We start from the raw sequence: 17,523 nt of genomic DNA on the forward strand, positions 1-17,523 counted from the left end.
TGGATGGGGCATTGGCCATGACTCCACCGTCTCTCTGCCCTCTAAACCTGAAAAACTGCAGCTAGTGAAGAACGCCAACATTCATCTCTAGAATGGGGAACCTGCTATAACCACACAAAATGCTTTGCATTGCTTACCTGTTTATATCTGTGGGCAATTAAGGTGTTGGCTAGGTTCTATAAGACTCCATCTGTCTGTCCCTGGGATCAAACTCTCTGGGATTTGTGACAAGATGTTTTCAGTGAAAAACAAATAATACTAGAACCTGCTCCCTCTAGCAGTCTACCAAAAATCCAAATTTGGTGAGTTTCAGGGTATTGCAGGATTAAGGGTCTGGTTATTAAATTCTTTACTTTGAAGATGTTATTCCTTTGTTAATGGCTGCCTTTAGTGATGCAAGGTCCACAGCTGATGAGGCAATGGGGACCATGAATTAATTAGGGCCAGCCAGATTCTAATATTCTTACTCACATTGAATAGCACTTTATTCTGAAAGTAGTCCATTGAAATCAGTACGACCGCTTCCAGAGTAAGGTGCTATTCAGCATGAGTACATACAGGAGCTGTATGTTAAATTCTCCCATTTGGCTTTGAAAATCCATGGACTTTCTATATTCAAAACTCCCATTAACTACAATGGGATTTTTTGCAACAAAATTATGGGTAGAACATGGTTCAGAATCAGGATTTTTAATCCTTCATATTTCGCTTTCTGATTAGAAAACAGAAGTTAATAAAAATGCATGTTGTAATAAAGAAAATAAGATGAAGATTAGAGAGATCACTATTAAAAACATTTTAAAACCATGTCTCTGTGCCTTTTTTCAAAAGTCCAGTTAAAGAAAACTAAACAAACAAAATGAATCATTTTTTCTTACATTATTCACATCCTGAATGTGGAAACAAAAAATGTAAGACCAAGATCTTACTATTAACAAGAAAGGAAACTTTATGCTTAAATTTGTATTAATTAATTTCAGGCCACATTCTAATATTCTCTTTTGTTAAATAGAACCTTACTCTAGGAATGATCCCACTGAAGTCAAAGGGGCTACTTGTGGAGTAAGGTACTACTCAACATGACTAAGAATATCAGAATCTGGCCCTCAGGAGTAAGTTGAGTTTTCTGGTGGGTCTAGATCCTTCTTGTAGGGGAAGAAAGCAGTAAAAGTGAAAAGATGAAGCTTTATTGCTAGAGAGTACTTTGGAATTTCACTTAGGGGAATGTTTCTTTTTGGAGTGACAAGAGCCAGGCTTAGGGTTGTTTCTACCAAAGTTATGGGGAGCATCTACAGAAGGGATATTTCTAAACAGAGAGTGGAAGGGCATCATAACAGGAGAGCTCTTAACTGTGGAAGAGGATGAGGGGGAAGGGAAGTATTAAACTCTGATCCTGTGCAGTGTGTGTGAGTGTTTAACCTGAGGAGAAAGCACCCAGGGACCACAGTAATGGTTATGGTACAAGAAAGTCATGGTGTAAAAGTTCTCTGCATGGAGAATGGGAGTGCATCATATAAAAGTGATCTTTACGGGGAGGGGGGGAATAAAGGGGAAGCTAGCTGTATGGGAGAGAAAGAATAAACTGTGTTGGGCACTTAAAGGGGAAGTGCCAGCAGAGCCCTGTAGCACAGAGAGCATGTTTCTATTTTGCTTTGGTGTGAAAGGTGTAACTTAACATTAAACAAATTAAAAAGAGATAAGACAGACTCATTATAATGTATTATGGTCCATTAGTAGCTCTTTACTTCCTACATAACACTCATTATGGTATATACTGCAAATATTAGAAAATCAGCTATTCTATTTATTGGAGTGTGGAGGCAAGCTCATTAGTCTCCCTGAGGAATAAAGCTTCTTAATGTCAATATCTTCCTTTATTTCCTCTCTCTCTAATGTATATTAGTATAAAATAAACTCTTATTAGTAGTATAAAATAAATTATTAGAGAGATAATCTTTGGCATAGGTTCTGCAGTCATAAAACAGAAATATTTACTTTTAGTCGTTTGTGATGGAGAAACTTCTGGGGATAAAATGCAAGACTGATGTTCTGGCACTAGGCATTCCTGTGTGGGTTCCTCCAAAATGGTTGCATTTCCTGTTTTTATGTATTCTGTAATTAAAAAGACACACACACACCACAACTCTTAAATTCATAATTTTTCCAACCAAAAATATGTTAACTTTTTTCTCATGAAAAGGTATTTCTATTTTTCATTTTCCCATGCACAATCATTCACAAATAACTGCTGTGCAGTGTTATTTATTTTAAATATTGTAAAGCACAGGGGCGGCTCCAGGCACCAGCGCACCAAGCGCGTGCCTGGGGCGACAAGCTGTGGGGGGCAGCCTGCCGGTTGCCGTGAGGGCAGCAGTCAGGCTGCCTTCGGCGGCATGCCTGCGGGAAGTCCACTGGTTCTTCGCTGCCTTCGGCGGCAATTCGGTGGTGGGTACGCCAAAGGCGCGGGACCAGCGGACTTCCCTCGGGCATGCCGCCGAATCCGCGTTACCAGCGGACCTCCCCCAGGCATGCCGCCGAAAGCCGCCTGACTGCCGTGCCTGGGGCGGCAAAATACATAGAGCGGCCCTGGCAAAGCATCATAATGGCCAACCAGTCACCTCATTTAATTTGTTGAAAATATTAAAACCTCATTTTAGAATTAATCAATTTTGGCTTCTGCAATGATTTACCCCCCTCTCTTTCTGTATTTAAAATGCACACATCAAATGCTCTATTCTATTATTATTGTTGAAAGACATTTTTGAATCTTTGTTTTTTAAATTGCTATTTGTTTTTATTAAAATAAGCTAATGAATGTAAAAAAAATTATTGCTTATTAACACTTTGGGGATCAAATATACCATGTTACATGCACATGCATGCACAACATCCTCCTAAACTTTATTTTAGCTGGCAGTCTAGAAAATGCAGTATTCTAACTCCTTGATTTGATCCATACCCTTTCCACCTTCAAATCTCTCCTCAAGACTCAACTCTGCTGCAATGCTTATGAGAGATCAGCCAGTTTATTATAGCTAGAATGATGATCAGATGTGCAAATGTACAAATTGTATATATCTGATTGTCTTAATACATGTTTGTACACTGCCTAGCACAATGAGATACTGATCCTGAATGGGGCCTCTCTGTGCTATTGTAATACAAATATTAAATAAGAACAATACATAATAAGTTAACTTGTGCTACATGACTTCATTTTTCTAAGTGATTCAGTTTAGACAAAGATAGTTTAGACTTAGTTTAGACAAAGATATTTTGACTCCTCACCCTTTTGGTTTCATGTTATCTGCTTATGCAGATACACTAATAACAAGAGGAGATAATTACACATATTGTAACATATAGAAGAGAACCACAAGAAGTTAACTCACTGGCATCTCACTTGTAATGTGGGCAGTTATTCTGTAAATCAATAATGGCTTATTTCCTTGACAGTGAAATCTTCCCAAGCTATTTAAAATCCATTGTCAGCAACATATTAATTTAGCCTGGTTATGAAATTTAGTAATAACAACAACAACAACAATAATAATATAAATAATAAAACCCAACATTAAAAGTAACCCTCTGAGGCAAAGACTGGGCTTAGCAAGGAAATAATATACGCCAAGTAAAGCATCTTATCTTTCAGAATTCTTTGAAGATTTTTACAAGTGTATGTTTCCTGGTTGACATTTATAAACTCTCTTGACTAGCTGGACTGTCATATGTTCCCCTTTCTTTATAGAATGAGGGTGTGATGGGGTATACAAACCCTGCAGTGGGCAACAAGGAGTTAAGGGCTGCTCTGGGCTCAGCCTGCCCTGCCCTGTCACACTGGCAAGAGATGCACAAACTGGAGGAGGAGTTAAAAGGGAGCAGAAAAGCTCACTTGTGGTCAGACCAGGGAAGAGAAAGGATATCTAACTTGCAGCTTGTGAGAAAAGGGCTGAGGGAAGACAGAAGCTCTCCCCTCAACAACTGCCTGAAGGTCCCTCCCTGATGGAAGAGACGACCTGCTTCTGTTATGCCCAGAGAGGGAGGCATTCCTCCCCCGCCCCATCTACTAATCAAGTGTTGGCCTCCTGTGTTTTGTTTATGGAATACCCCAGTAGCGGAGAGACTTGGAACTGATATGGCTGTAGGGCCAGGGCATGAGAGAAGGCAGCCACCACCCCAAGAGGGAGAGAACTACTATGCCATGCCCGGATGTTCAGAGGTGCCAAGTGATCAGCTGTCCCCCTTCACAGCCTCCTGTTACAGATTGTGAACTTTGGACAATAGGGGATGGTAGGAAGTGGCACAGGGAGGGCAGCTTTAAGGTGCTCCTGGGTGTTAGACCTGCCTGTCGCCTTCACAGGGCCCTGGGCCAGAGCCTGATGGAGTGGGAGGCCCAGGCTCCCCTACCAAACCCTCCCTCTGCATATCAAAGGGCCTAAGGCCTGACCAAGTGAAGACCATCACAGTGTGAAACATAACAAGTGATAATACACTCTGAAATCCATCTTGATAGTCTCTGTGTAGAAATAGTGGATCCCTTAGATCTGTCCACAATGGAGATAAATAGTCTAGGAGACTCCTTAGGTAGGAATTTAGGGTGTGGACATAGGGAAACTCTGTCCTTAAAGAATACCGTAAGGGAGGATCAGCTATCAACACCCTGATTTCTCTAACTCTGAGAGCTGATGTAATGGATATTAACAAGGCAATCTTCCCAGACAGGTTCAGTAAGAAACAGATTGCCATTGGTTCAAATGGGGGTCTTGTGAAACCTCTGAGAACTAGATTAAGATAACAAACTGAAGTGGGAGTCTTTACTTAAGGGAAGAGGTTCTTCAGTCCTCTAATGAATCTTACAGTTGTAAGGTGAGAAAACACTGAGAACCCTTCCACTAGAGAATGAAAAACTGTTATCACAGCCAAATGAACCTTGATTAAGCTACTTGATAAACCTGTTTTATTCAGTTGTAGCAGCTAATCCAGGATAAGTGAAAGTGAAGAAGATTCAGGTGCAAGTTGCTGATTTTCACACTAATAGTTAAATCTTTTCCACTTCTGAAAGTAAATATTATGGGTAACTTCTTTTCTGCTGTTTAAAAATACCTGCTGTACCTCTTCAGAACAGGTAGATTCTATCCCTGCAAACCACTGAGGAGCCACACCTGGAAACTGAGAATGTATAGGTTGGGATGAAGTACTTGGCTGACATCCTGGTAGAGGAGACAAGGGATGCACAGAAGATTGATTGCCAGACAAGGAGACAATTTAAACAAGTAAGGGTACCATGTTTGTCTTGGCCATGTTACGACTATTAGGATAACCCTGGCTTTATCCTGCCTGATCTTGTTCATCACCCTTAAAATTAGAGGCATTGGGGGAAACATGTAATACAGACCCTTCAACCAAGATAAAAGGAAGGCATCCCCCAGGAAATGGGGGTCTCAATCCCCTCTTGAACAGAACAGATGGCACTTCCTGTTTGTGGCAGTGGCGAAGAGGTCCACTTGTTCAAAATATATCATCCAGTATTCATGGATCCAATTCCCATTTGTAGTCCTGGGAGAAGTGCCAGCTGAGAACACTGGCCAGGGGAGTTTTGCACTCTGGGAAGGTATATTGCTGAAATGTGAATGTGATGGACTATGCACCAATTCCATATCTTTACTGCTTTGACACACAGAGAGGTGGATCTTGCTCTGCCTTGCCTGTTAATATAAAACTTGCAGGCTACATTGTCTGACATGATTTTGATAGACTTTCCTGTAATGAGAAGCTGAAAATGAAGACAGGCACTCCTGACTGCCTTTCATTCCAATAGAAACTAAATGAATTCTTTGCTTCAGTCTTCACAGCTGAGGATGTTAGGGAGATTCCCAACCCTGAGCCGTCCTTTGTAGGTGACAAATCTGAGGAATTGTCACAGATTGAAGTGTCACTAGAGGAGGTTTTGGAATTAACTGATAAACTTAACAGTAACAGTAACAAGTCACCGGGACCAGATGGCATTCACCCAAGAGTTCTGAAAGAACTCAAATGTGAAATTGCGGAACTATTAACTATGGTTTGTAACCTGTCCTTTAAATCAGCTTCTGTACCCAATGACTGGAAGATAGCTAATGTAACGCCGATATTTAAAAAGGGCTCTAGAAGTGATCCCAGCAATTACAGACCAGTAAGTCTAACATCAGTACTGGGCAAATTAGTTGAAACAAGAGTAAAGAATAAAATTGTCAGACACATAGAAGGACATAAATTGTTGGGCAAAAGTCAACATGGTTTCTGTAAAGGGAAATCATGTCTTACTAATCTATTAGAGTTCTTTGAAGGGGTCAACAAACATGTGGACAAGGGGGAATCCAGTGGACATAGTGTACTTAGATTTCCAGAAAGCCTTGACAAGGTCCCTCACCAAAGACTCTTACGTAAATTAAGTTGTCATGGGATAAGAGGGAAGATCCTTTCATGGACTGAGAACTGGTTAAAAGACCGGGAACAAAGGGTAGGAATAAATGGTAAATTTTCAGAATGGATAGGGGTAACTAGTGGTGTTCCCCAAGGGTCAGTCCTAGGACCAATCCTATTCATAAATGATCTGGAGAAAGGGATAAACAGTGAGGTGGCAAAGTTTGCAGATGATACTAAACTGGTCAAGATAGTTAAGACCAAAGCAGACTGTGAAGAACTTCAAAAAGATCTCACAAAACTAAGGCCTGGACTACACTAGCGGGGGGGTTCGAACTAAGATACGCAACTTCAGCTACGCTATTCGCGTAGCTGAAGTCGAAGTATCTTAGTTCAACTTACCTTGCCATTCTCACGGCGGCTAGTCAACTGCTGCGGCTCCCCCGTCGACTCCGCTTACTCCACCTGCCGAGGTGGAGTACGGGCGTCAATTCGCGGATCGATTTATCGCACCCAGATGAGATGCGATAAATCGATCCCCGATACATCGAACACTACATGCCGATCCAGTGGGTAGTATAGACATACCCTAAGTGATTGGGCAACAAAATGGCAAATGAAATTTAATGTGGATAAATGTAAAGTAATGCACATTGGAAAAAATAACCCCAACTATATATATAATATGATGGGGGCTAATTTAGCTACAACTAATCAGGAAAGAGATCTTGGAGTCATCCTGGATAGTTCTCTGAAAACGTCCACACAGTGTGCAGCGGCAGTCAAAAAAGCAAACAGGATGTTAGGAATCATTAAAAAAGGGATAGAGAATAAGACGGAGAATATCTTGTTGCCCTTATATAAATCCATAGTACACCCACATCTTGAATACTGCGTATAGATGTGGTCTCCTCATCTCAAAAAAGATATACTGGCATTAGAAAAGGTTCAGAGAAGGGCAACTAAAATGATTAGGGGTTTGGAACGGGTCCCATATGAGGAGAGATTAAAGAGGCTAGCACTTTTCAGCTTGGAAAAGAGGAGACTAAGGGGGGGTATGAGAGGTATATAAAATCATGAGTGGTGTGGAGAAAGTGAATACAGAAAAGTTATTTACTTGTTCCCATAATATAAGAACTAGGGGCCACCAAATGAAATTAATGGGCAGCAGGTTTAAAACAAATAAAAGGAAGTTCTTCACACAGTGCCCAGTCAACCTGTGGAACTCCTTGCCTGAGGAGGTTGTGAAGGCTAGGACTATAACAGGGTTTAAAATAGAACTAGATAAATGCATGGAGGTTAAGTCCATGAATGGCTATTAGCCAGGATGGGTAAGGAATGGTGTCCCTAGCCTCTGTTTGTCAGAGGGTGGAGATGGATGGCAGGAGAGAGATTACTTGATCATTACCTGTTAGGTTCACTCCCTCTGGGGCACCTGGCATTGGCCACTGTCGGTAGACAGGATACTGGACTGGATGGACCTTTGGTCTGACCCGGTATGGCCATTCTGATGTTCTTAAATTAGCTAGTTGATGTGGAAAGAGGAAACCACCTTTGGGAGGAACTTCTGATGAGAATGTAGGCAAACCTCATCCTTAAAGAAGATTGTATATAGAGGTCCTGACATTAATGGCCGCAGCTCTCCCACACTTCTGGCTGAGCTACCAGAAAAGCCACCTTCATTGGTAGAAGCATCAGAGAGCAGGTATCCAACAGTTCAAATGGGGGACTCATAAGTCTTGACAATACTAAGTTTAGAACCCAAAGGGGAATGGGGTCTTGTACATGAGTGTATAATTTGATTAAGCCCTTTAAAAATCTTATGGACATTGGAAAAAATAAAGCAATTGTCCACCTTAGGACAAAATAGCAGCCAGATGTACCTTGATAGAACTAATTGCCAAATGTTGGTGTTTCAGGTATAACAAGTAATCCAGAATATGTTGAACTGAAGAACTGGATGTTAATACCCCATATTGATGAGCCCAGATGGAGAAATGCTCCATTTAGTAAGGTAAGTCGCTCTTGTAGAAGGCTTTCTACTATTTAGTAGGATGTCTTTAATGCCTTTCAGGCAAGCCTGCTCTCTAGTATCTAGCCATGGAGCATCCATGCTGTTAACTGAAGGGATTGCAGGCTTGAGTGGAGAAGGCAACCATGATCCTGGGAGATTATGGTCCAAGTCCAGTGGAAGTGATTGGAGGTTTGACTGACAGCATCAGGAGAGTGGAGAACCAGTGCTGTTGGGCTCCTGCTGGGGCTACAAGTCTGACTCTGGCCTAGTCCTGTCTTATTTTTGGCAATACTCTATGAATGAGTGGGATTGGTGGAAAAGCTTAGAGGATCATGACTGACCACACCAGTAAAAAAGCATCTGTCAGGGAACCCAGACTGTGGCCCCATAGGGAGCAGAACTGATGGCACTTTCTGTTGGACTTTGTCGCATAGGTCTACTTGGGGAAAAACCCAAGATGTATCTGGCCACAACCAGGCGAAGAGAGCACTTGTGATAACTCATAAACGATCTGCTCAGGTAGTCTGTTAGGTCATTCTGTATGCCTGGCAGGTAAGATGCTTCTAGATATATTGAGTGGGCAATTGAGAGCTCCCAGAGTAGAGTCACTTCTTGACAGAATGGAGAAAAGCAGGCTCTCCCCTGCTTATCAAGGTAAAACATTTCCGCCACATTGTCTGTGAGGACTAACAGGCTGCTTTCCCTGATCTGTGATAGAAATACCTGGCAAGCCAGTCTGACAGCTTTCAGTTCTCTTACAATGATGTATAAAGCTAAGACCTCTGAGGACCATAGAACCTACATCTTTAGAGAACCAAGGTGGACTTCCCATCCCAGGGCTGAAGCATCTGCCACTAGCATGAGAGTCGGTTGTGGGCGGGCAAATGGAATATCTACATATACAGTGGGTTGATGTGTCCACCAATCTAGGGAGGTGTGGACATGAGAGGCCACTCTTACCACAGAGTCAAATTGATGGCAGCTTGGAGAGTAGGCTGATGCCAGCCAGCCCTGCAGAGTTGTGGTCTGGCATATTGAACCATGTAAGTTCAAGAGGCCATATGACCCAGCATGCTGTTGTGACCAGGTGAGCCTTCAAACCAATGACAATTGAACAAATTGCCTGGAACCTGGAGTGTGAAAGAAAGACCCTGGCTTAAGCTGAGTCCAGTACAGCTCCTATACCTCTATCCTCTGGACTGGGGACAGAAGAGATTTCTCTGTGTTGAGTAACACAGAGCATTGAATGTTAACTGCATCACAGCAACACTGCTCTGCACTTGCCATTTGGACCAGACCTTGACAAGCCAGTCATCTAGGTAGGGGTAAACCTGCACTCCTGCTCTTCGAAGGAATGCAGCTACTACTGCCATGACCTTTGTAAAAACAGGCTGAAAGGTAGTACAGTGCACTGGTAATGGTTTTGATTTGCCAGAAGTCAGTGGTACTTCCTGTGAACTTAATTGGTTGCCACATGGAAGTAGGCATCTTTTAAGTCAAGGGCAGCATACTAGTCCCCAGGATCCAGGGAAGGGATAATAGAAGCTAGAGTGACCATGCAAACATTATCCTTTTTAAGAATGTGTTGAGTTGATACAGATCTAAAATTGGTCTTAGACACACACACACCCCTTCACTTTTGGAATTAGGAAATATTGGGAATAAAACACCTTCCCTCAGAGGCCACGTGGAAAAAAATGGTTACTAACCTTTAGTGACTGTTCTTCTTTGAGATGTGTTGCACATGTCCATTTCACTCTTGGTGTGCATGCTGGAATTTTTTCCCTCAATGATACCCATAGGGGCGGTTCAAGTGTCCTCTGCTGCCACACGCCACTGTCACCGGGATAAAGGGCCCAACCAACCCCTCAGTTCCTTCTTTCTGGAAACTCTGATGTAGGGGGTAGCAGGGCAGGTCATGGAATGGACATGAATAACACACTTCGAAGAACAACAGTTACAAAAGGTTAGTGACCGTTTTTTCTTCTTTAAATGATTGTGGATGTGCATTCCACTCTTGGTGACTCCCAATCAGTTAAATATGTGAAGGGATTGGAGTTCATGTACACACAGACTGTAGTACAGCTTGACCAAATTTGGCAGCATCTCTTCAGTATTGGGTGACGGCCTAAAGGGAGGAGAAAGTGTGCACTGACAACCAGGTTGCTGCTTTACAGATGTCCAGGGGAGGAATCTGCGCTAGGAATGCCATTGAAGATGCTTGCCACCTTGGAAGTGAGCACCTTGCTTTCTGGTAGTGAACCACCTTCCAGTTCATAACAAGCACAGATACAAAAAGTTACCCAAGAGGTAACCTTTCATTCTGTCCGCTACAGCCACCAACAGTTGGGTGAGCTGCCGAAATGTTTTGATAATGTCTATATAGAATGCCAGTGGTCATCTAACATTCAATGTGTGTAGCCATTGCTTATCTCTATTTGTCTGAGGTTTTGGATAAAACACAGATAAGTATATTGATTGATTGTTATGAAAATTTGAAATTATCTTGGAGAGAAAACTCGGATGAGAGAATAAGTCTTTAAAGAAGACAGTGTACAGTGGTTTGGATGTGAAAGCATGCAGCTCAGAGACCCTTCTCGCCTAAGTGATAGCAATTAGGAAACCACCTTCTATGAAAGGTGTAGTAAGGAGCATGTTGCTAATGGCTCAAATAGTAGTCTCATAAGTTTAGATAAAACCAGTTCAATTCCCAAGAGGGAACGGGCTTCCTTAATTGAGGGTACAATCGTTCCAGGACTCTATTTGTCTACAAAACAGTTATCCACGTGAGGGTGGAAAGCTGATATTGCTACCAGGTGAACCTTGATAGAGGAAATTGCTACGCCTTGCTGTTTCAGGTGCAGCAGTATTTGTTGGATAGACAAATGCATCAGTGAGATTCTGGTTTGACTAGCTCAGATTCACAACAGCTTCCATTTTGACAAATAGGTAGTTCTGGTGGAGGGCTTTCTGCTGCTCAGTGAGAACTGGCAAACTTGCTCCAATGAAGCCTGTTCTTTGGGATTTAACCATGAAGCTTCTAGGCTGTTAAATGAATGGATTGCAGGTTTGGGTGGAGCAGCCAACCATGGTCCTGAGAGATCAAATCTGGGTGCAACGGGAGTGAGATGGGAGTTGCCACTGAGAAATCCAGTAGAGTGTAGAACCAGTGTTGGCGGGACCACACTGTGGCTACAAATATAACCCAGGCATGTTCTCGCTTGATCTTTAGTAGCACTCTCTGTAGGAGTGGAATTGGGGGGAAAGCATAGTAAAGCATTCCAGTCCAGAGTAGCAGGAAGGCATCTGTGATGGAGCCTGCACTGTGGTCGTGAGGGAGCAGAATTGGTGGCATTTTCTGTTGCATTTGTTCACAAATAGGTCTATTTGGGGAAAATGCATCTGCCTACATATGGACCAAGAGACCACTTACCATGACTGGAAAATGACCTTCTCAGGCAGTCTGCTAGCTTGTTCTGCACCACTGGAAGGTAAGAAGCCTCGAGGTTGACTGAATGGGCTATGCAAAATTCCCAAAGGTGAACTGCTTCCGGACACAGGAGGAATGATTGAGCTCCTCCCTGCCCATTGAGGTAAAACATTGCTGTGATATCTGTAAGGACAAACAGTTTTCTCCCCCTGATATGAGGTAGGAAAGCCTGATAGGCAAGATTAATCACCCTGAGCTCTCTGATGTTGATATGAAGAGGGAGCTCTGTCGAGAATCAAAGTCCCTGAGTTCGGAGGGGTTCCAGGTGAGCTCCCCACTCTAGAGCCAGCACATTTGAGACCAGAGTCATTGATGGTTGAGGGTGGAGGAAGAGAATGCCCATACAAACTTTGAGATGATCCAACCACCAATTCAGCAAAATTAGAACCCACAAAGGTACCATGAGCACAGTGGTGAGTACACTGAGGCCAGCTGTGTCTGAAGGGGTCTGAGGTGCAGCCTTGCGAATTGTACTACATATGTGCACAAGGCCATATGTCTTAGGAGCCTGTGATGGGGTGTACAAACCCCACACTGGGCAACAAGGGGTTAAGCAACTGCTCTGGGCTCAGCCAGCCCTGTCCCCACCACACCTGTAGGAAATGCACTAACTGGAGGAGGAGTTAAAAAGGCAGGGGATAAGCTCATTTGGTGGCAGACCAGGGAAGAGAGCAGACCTGCAACCTGCAACTCCAGCAGAGAACAGCTGAGGAAAGGCAGAATTTCTTCCTAAGACAACTGCGCAAAGGTCCCACCCTGATGGAAGGGAGGACCTACTACAGAAAAAGCCTGAGAGGGAAGAATTCCCCTGTCCCTCTCATACAAACTCCAGACTTTATTAATGCTCTTTATTTTTCTTGTACTACCCCCATGAGGGAAAGCCATAGGACTGATCTGGCCCAGGAGGGTGGGCCATACTGCGGGAGAAAGCAGTGCCATCTGAGAAAGAAGAAGAGCTACCCATGCTACACACAGCCACCAGAAGGTGCCTTGTGATGAGCGAATACCATTCATACCACCTTAACCCAGACAGCAGCTCTTGAACAATTGCGGTGGGAGGATTGGGGAAAGGGAAGGTGATAGGAAGTGGCCCAGTGAGGGAGACCATAAATATCCCCAGCTGTCAGATCACTGATAGCCCTCAAAGGGCCCTGGGTTGGAGTCGAATGGGGTGGGAGGGCCCGGGGTCCCCTACCAAAACCCGCCCCTGCAAGTAATGGGCCTAAGCCATAACCACTAGGAGATGCTATCCTGCCAACCAACCCCCGAGCAGAGATCATCACAGAGACTCATATGGTTTCAGGCAGTTGTGATTGGATGAATCTTGAAGTCTGATATGAGAGATCAAATAGATTGCAATCTCGACTCTGGGAGGAATGCTCTGGCCTGGATAGAGTCCCAGACAGCCCCTATGAACACTATCCTTTGCACCAGGCTAAGGTTAGACTTGTCTGCATTGATCAGTAAGCCTAAAGCCTTGAAGGTTGATTGAATGAGTTGAACACTGGATATAACCTGAGCTTTTGACCAGCCCTTGACTAGACAGTCATCCATTTCAGGGTAGATCTGCACTCCTAAATCTCCTGAGGAACACTGCTACCATGGCTATACATTTTATGAACACCCAAGTTGCTGCAGATAGGTCAAATGGAAGCACCATGAACTGGTAATGTGAGTGTGTCACTACGAATCTGAGGAACTTTCTATGCCCTTGGTATATTGACACATTAAAGTAGGTGTCTCTTAAATGGAGGGCAACATACCAGACTCCAGGATCCAGAGACTGATGAATGGGTGCCAGGGTGACCATGTAAAACTTATCTTTTTGAGATATTTGTTGAGCTGACGCAGGTCTAAAATAGGTCTGAGATCTCCCTTAGCTTTCTGGATTAGGAAATAACGGGAGTAGAAACCCTTCTGTCTAAAATTCTGCAGAACCTCCTCGATGGCTCCCACCTGAAGAAGAGATTGAACCTCCTGGACCTGAAGTTCTTCATGAGACAGGTTCTTGAACAGGGATGGGGGGGAGGGAGGTGGTAAGGAGAGACGGAAATAAAATGGAGGGTGTATCTACTTCTACTGTGCTCAATACCCAACAGTCCGTGGTAATACGGGACCAACCACTAAGGAAACAGGAAAGGTGGTTTGCAAACAAAGGAAAAATGGGGCCTGGTATCCTGGGAACTAATACAGCATCCTTGACTAGCCCTTCAGAACACCTGCTTAGAAACCCTTGAATTTCTAGGTGTGGCAGGCATCGATGCAGAGGTAGAAGGAGGAGGTGGTCTATAGCAATAATCTCTACTCTTCTTTCTCTTCAAGTTTTCACAAACAGCTGGAGCAGAATACCAGAGGGGTTGCTGAGGACAGAAGTTCTTCCTGGAAGGGCCTGGGGTGTACAATCAAGGGACTTTAGGCTTGCCCTCGAGCCTTTTAATCATGGAGCTTAGCATCTGTATGCTCCGAAAAAAGCGAGGATCCCTCAAAGGGCATGTCTTGCACAGTCTGTTGGACCTCCTGAGGAGCCCAGAGGACTGCAATCAGGAGCTCCTATGGATGGCCATTGCCGAAGCCATGGACATAGCAGCTGAGTCAGCAGCATCCAGAGCAGCTTGCAGCAAGGACCTTGCCACCAATTATCCCTCATCCACTAGCAAGGAGAACTCCTGCTTAGCCTCTTCTGGGAGCATGCCTTTAAATTTTAGCATGGAGTCTCATACATTAAAATCATACCTGCCCAAAAGTGCATGATGGTTTGCAATCCTGAGCTGCAACCCTGGGTAGAATAAAACTTTCCTACCAAACAGATCTAACTTCTTTGAGTCTTTTGATTTTAGCATTGTGCCCTAATGCCATTGCCTTTCATTCTCATTGGCAGCAGATGATGAAACGGAGAGATGGGAGTAAAGGAATACATAACGTTGGGTGGGTACATACTTGCACTCAGCCCTTTTTGAAGTTGGGGGAAGGGATGCAGGGGTCTGCCACAGCCTCTTAACTGGGTCCATAATGGCCTCACTGAAAGGTAGGGCCACTCTGGAAGGACCTGTAGTGGCTAAAATATTGACCAAGCAGTGAGAGGATTCTTTTACTTCCTCCATTAATATGCACAGACTTAACACAAACCTCTTTAACAATTCTTGGTGCCCTTATAGTCTTCTGGTGGAGGCAGCATGCCCCTCCTGAGACTGCCTTGTCAGATGAGGAGGAAGAGGCCATCACTGGCTGCAGATGATCTTCCTCCCTTTCTTGATCTTAATGGTCCTGAACTGGCTCTTGGAGTCCAGTACCCGGCTCAATACTGGTGTCAGTAGTGGGTGCTGCCCAGTGGGTTGGTGCCACATGCCTTTCTGATGCCACTGAATAGGAGTGCCTGAAATATGATCTGGAGGGTGGGGAAAGCCCCACGGATTCCAAAGACCAAGCACTGTGGAAGTGGGACAGACGATTTGAAAAAATGAGAGGTTTGGGTCTGAACATATGAAAACTGGTTTGCCAATCCTGACTGGCCCATCAAAATGGCTGCTTTGCAGTTCCCAGGTGTCTTCAGGGGCCCAGAGCCAGAGCTGAAGCAGCAGGAGCGGGAGGCCTACACCTATTACCCTATGATCTCTTTTTTGATAGATCCCGCTGAGAAGGATCAGCAAAAAAAACGGTGAGTCTGCTGTGGCTGATAGTGTTTCCTGACTGGGGCAGGAGTGTACAGACCTAAGAACTTCAGGGTGACTCTAGAGTTGTTAAGTCCATAGAGCTTGCTGTTCCTCCAGTCCAAGAACAGAGAAGGACCCTCAAATATCAAGTCTTGAATAGTACTCTGTACTTCATAGGAAAGACCAGAAGACTGCAGCAAGGATGATCTACATATGACCGCTGCAGAAGAGAAAGTTACTCACCTTGCAGTAACTGAAGTTCTTCGAGATGTGTGTCCCTGTGGGTGCTCCACTCTAGGTGACGGTGCGTCCCGGCGCCGTTGATCGGAGATTTTCGGTAGCAGTGCCTGGTCGGGACGCACGCACTCAGTTGGTATCTCCTGGCTCATTAGAATCTTCCTGAGTGCGTGCATCCCGCACCCTCCTCAGTTCCTTCTCTACTGTGGAGAATCATACTAGTACTCTGAAGTAGAGGGGAGGAAGAACTTCAGTTACTGCAAGGTGAGTAACTTTCTCTTCTTCTTCGAGTGCTGTCCCTGTGGGTGCTCCACTCTAGGTGAATGTGTAGCAACTATGGTTGGTGGGACTTTGGAGATGCGGCAGTGAGTACTGTAGATAGTACTGTATGGCCTACTATGGTGTCTGCCGTAGTGTCTTGCGTGAGAGCATAGTGTTTGGCAAATGTGTGTTCAGATGACCATGTAGCCGCTTTGCAGATGTCAGGAATGGGTACATTATGTAAGAAGGCAACAGATGTCGACATAGCTCGAATGGGATGAGTTCTAATGACTTTGGGCGGTTGAATATTTTGCGTTCAGTAACAGGATCTGATTCAGTCAGAGATCCACTTGGACAGACGTTGTTTAGAGATAGCCGTACCTTTCGGTAATGGAGACAAAGAGTCGTGGGGACTTACAAAATGGCTTAGTCCTGTCTAAATAAAAGGCGATTGGTCACCTGATGTCGAGAGTATGCAGGGTTGCCTCGTGCGGAGTCTTGTGAGATTTGGGATAGAAAGTAGGTAAGTATATAGGTTGGTTGAGGTGGAAGGTAGATACCACCTTAGGAGAAATTTAGGATGTGGTCTCAGAGTGACTTTGTCTTTGGAGAAGATTGTGTAGGGAGGATGGGCCATCAGGGCGCTTATTTCACCTACTCTCCTTGCCGATGTTATTGCAACTGAAGAAAGCTACCTTCATGGACATATGGAGAAGAGAGGAGGTAGCCAAGGGCTCGAATGGAGGTTTCATGAGAGTGTGAAGAACAAGGTTAAGATTCCATGTAGCCGCCGTTGGGTAAATTTCAGGTTTTATGGTGGGGTGGGTAAAGAGTGAATAACCTTCTAATAGGTCATGGAAGGTGGTAAGCGCTGCCAGGTGCACTTCAATGGAGCTGAGCGAAAGTCCGTCCTGTTTTAGTTTCAGGAGGTAGCCTAGAATGTTAGGGAGAGTCACCATATTTGGCATTAAGTGATTACGTGAGCACCAGAGGGCAAAACGCTTCCACTTCTGCAGGTAAGTTTTATGAGTGGAGTCTTTTCTACTGTGCAGGAGGACATATCGGACTTGCTCGGAACAGGCTAGTTCATGGGTTTGGAACCATGAAGGAACCAGGCTGTGAGGTGGAGCTTTTGGAGCTGGGGGTGAAGAACCCATCCATTGTCCTGGGAAAGGAGATCTGGCCTGTTGGGGAGAGCCCGTGGATGACGGGAGGACATGCGGAGTAGGTAGGGATACCACGTCTGTCTCGGCCAAGCCAGGGCAATAAGGATGACCCGGGCCTTGTCGTCTACGATCTTCCGAAGAACCCTGTGTAGCAGAGGGATTGGTGGGAAGGCGTACAGGAGAGAGTTGTTCCATGGGATGAGGAACGCGTCTCCTAGGGATGCAGTCCTGAGTTCCGCTCTGGAGCAAAACAGGGGACATTTTCGATTCTGGGTTGTGGCAAAGAGGTCTATTGACGGGGTG

General features: G+C 44.5%; 1 protein-coding gene across 4 annotated transcripts in view; it reads right to left on the minus strand.

Annotated features, from left to right (window-relative positions):
- Window positions 1–17,523, minus strand: part of ANKS1B (ankyrin repeat and sterile alpha motif domain containing 1B) — a 753,819-nt gene that overhangs the window by 580,622 nt on the left and 155,674 nt on the right. For all 4 annotated transcript variants that reach the window (XM_065423481.1, XM_065423480.1, XM_065423479.1 and 1 more), the window contains exon 7: window positions 1,996–2,112. In XM_065423481.1, the coding sequence (XP_065279553.1) occupies window positions 1,996–2,112 (117 nt within the window). The remainder of the gene's footprint in view (window positions 1–1,995; window positions 2,113–17,523) is intronic.

This window comes from Emys orbicularis, chromosome 1 (genome assembly GCF_028017835.1).
Source record: "Emys orbicularis isolate rEmyOrb1 chromosome 1, rEmyOrb1.hap1, whole genome shotgun sequence".
Classification (NCBI taxonomy): Eukaryota; Metazoa; Chordata; order Testudines; family Emydidae; genus Emys; species Emys orbicularis.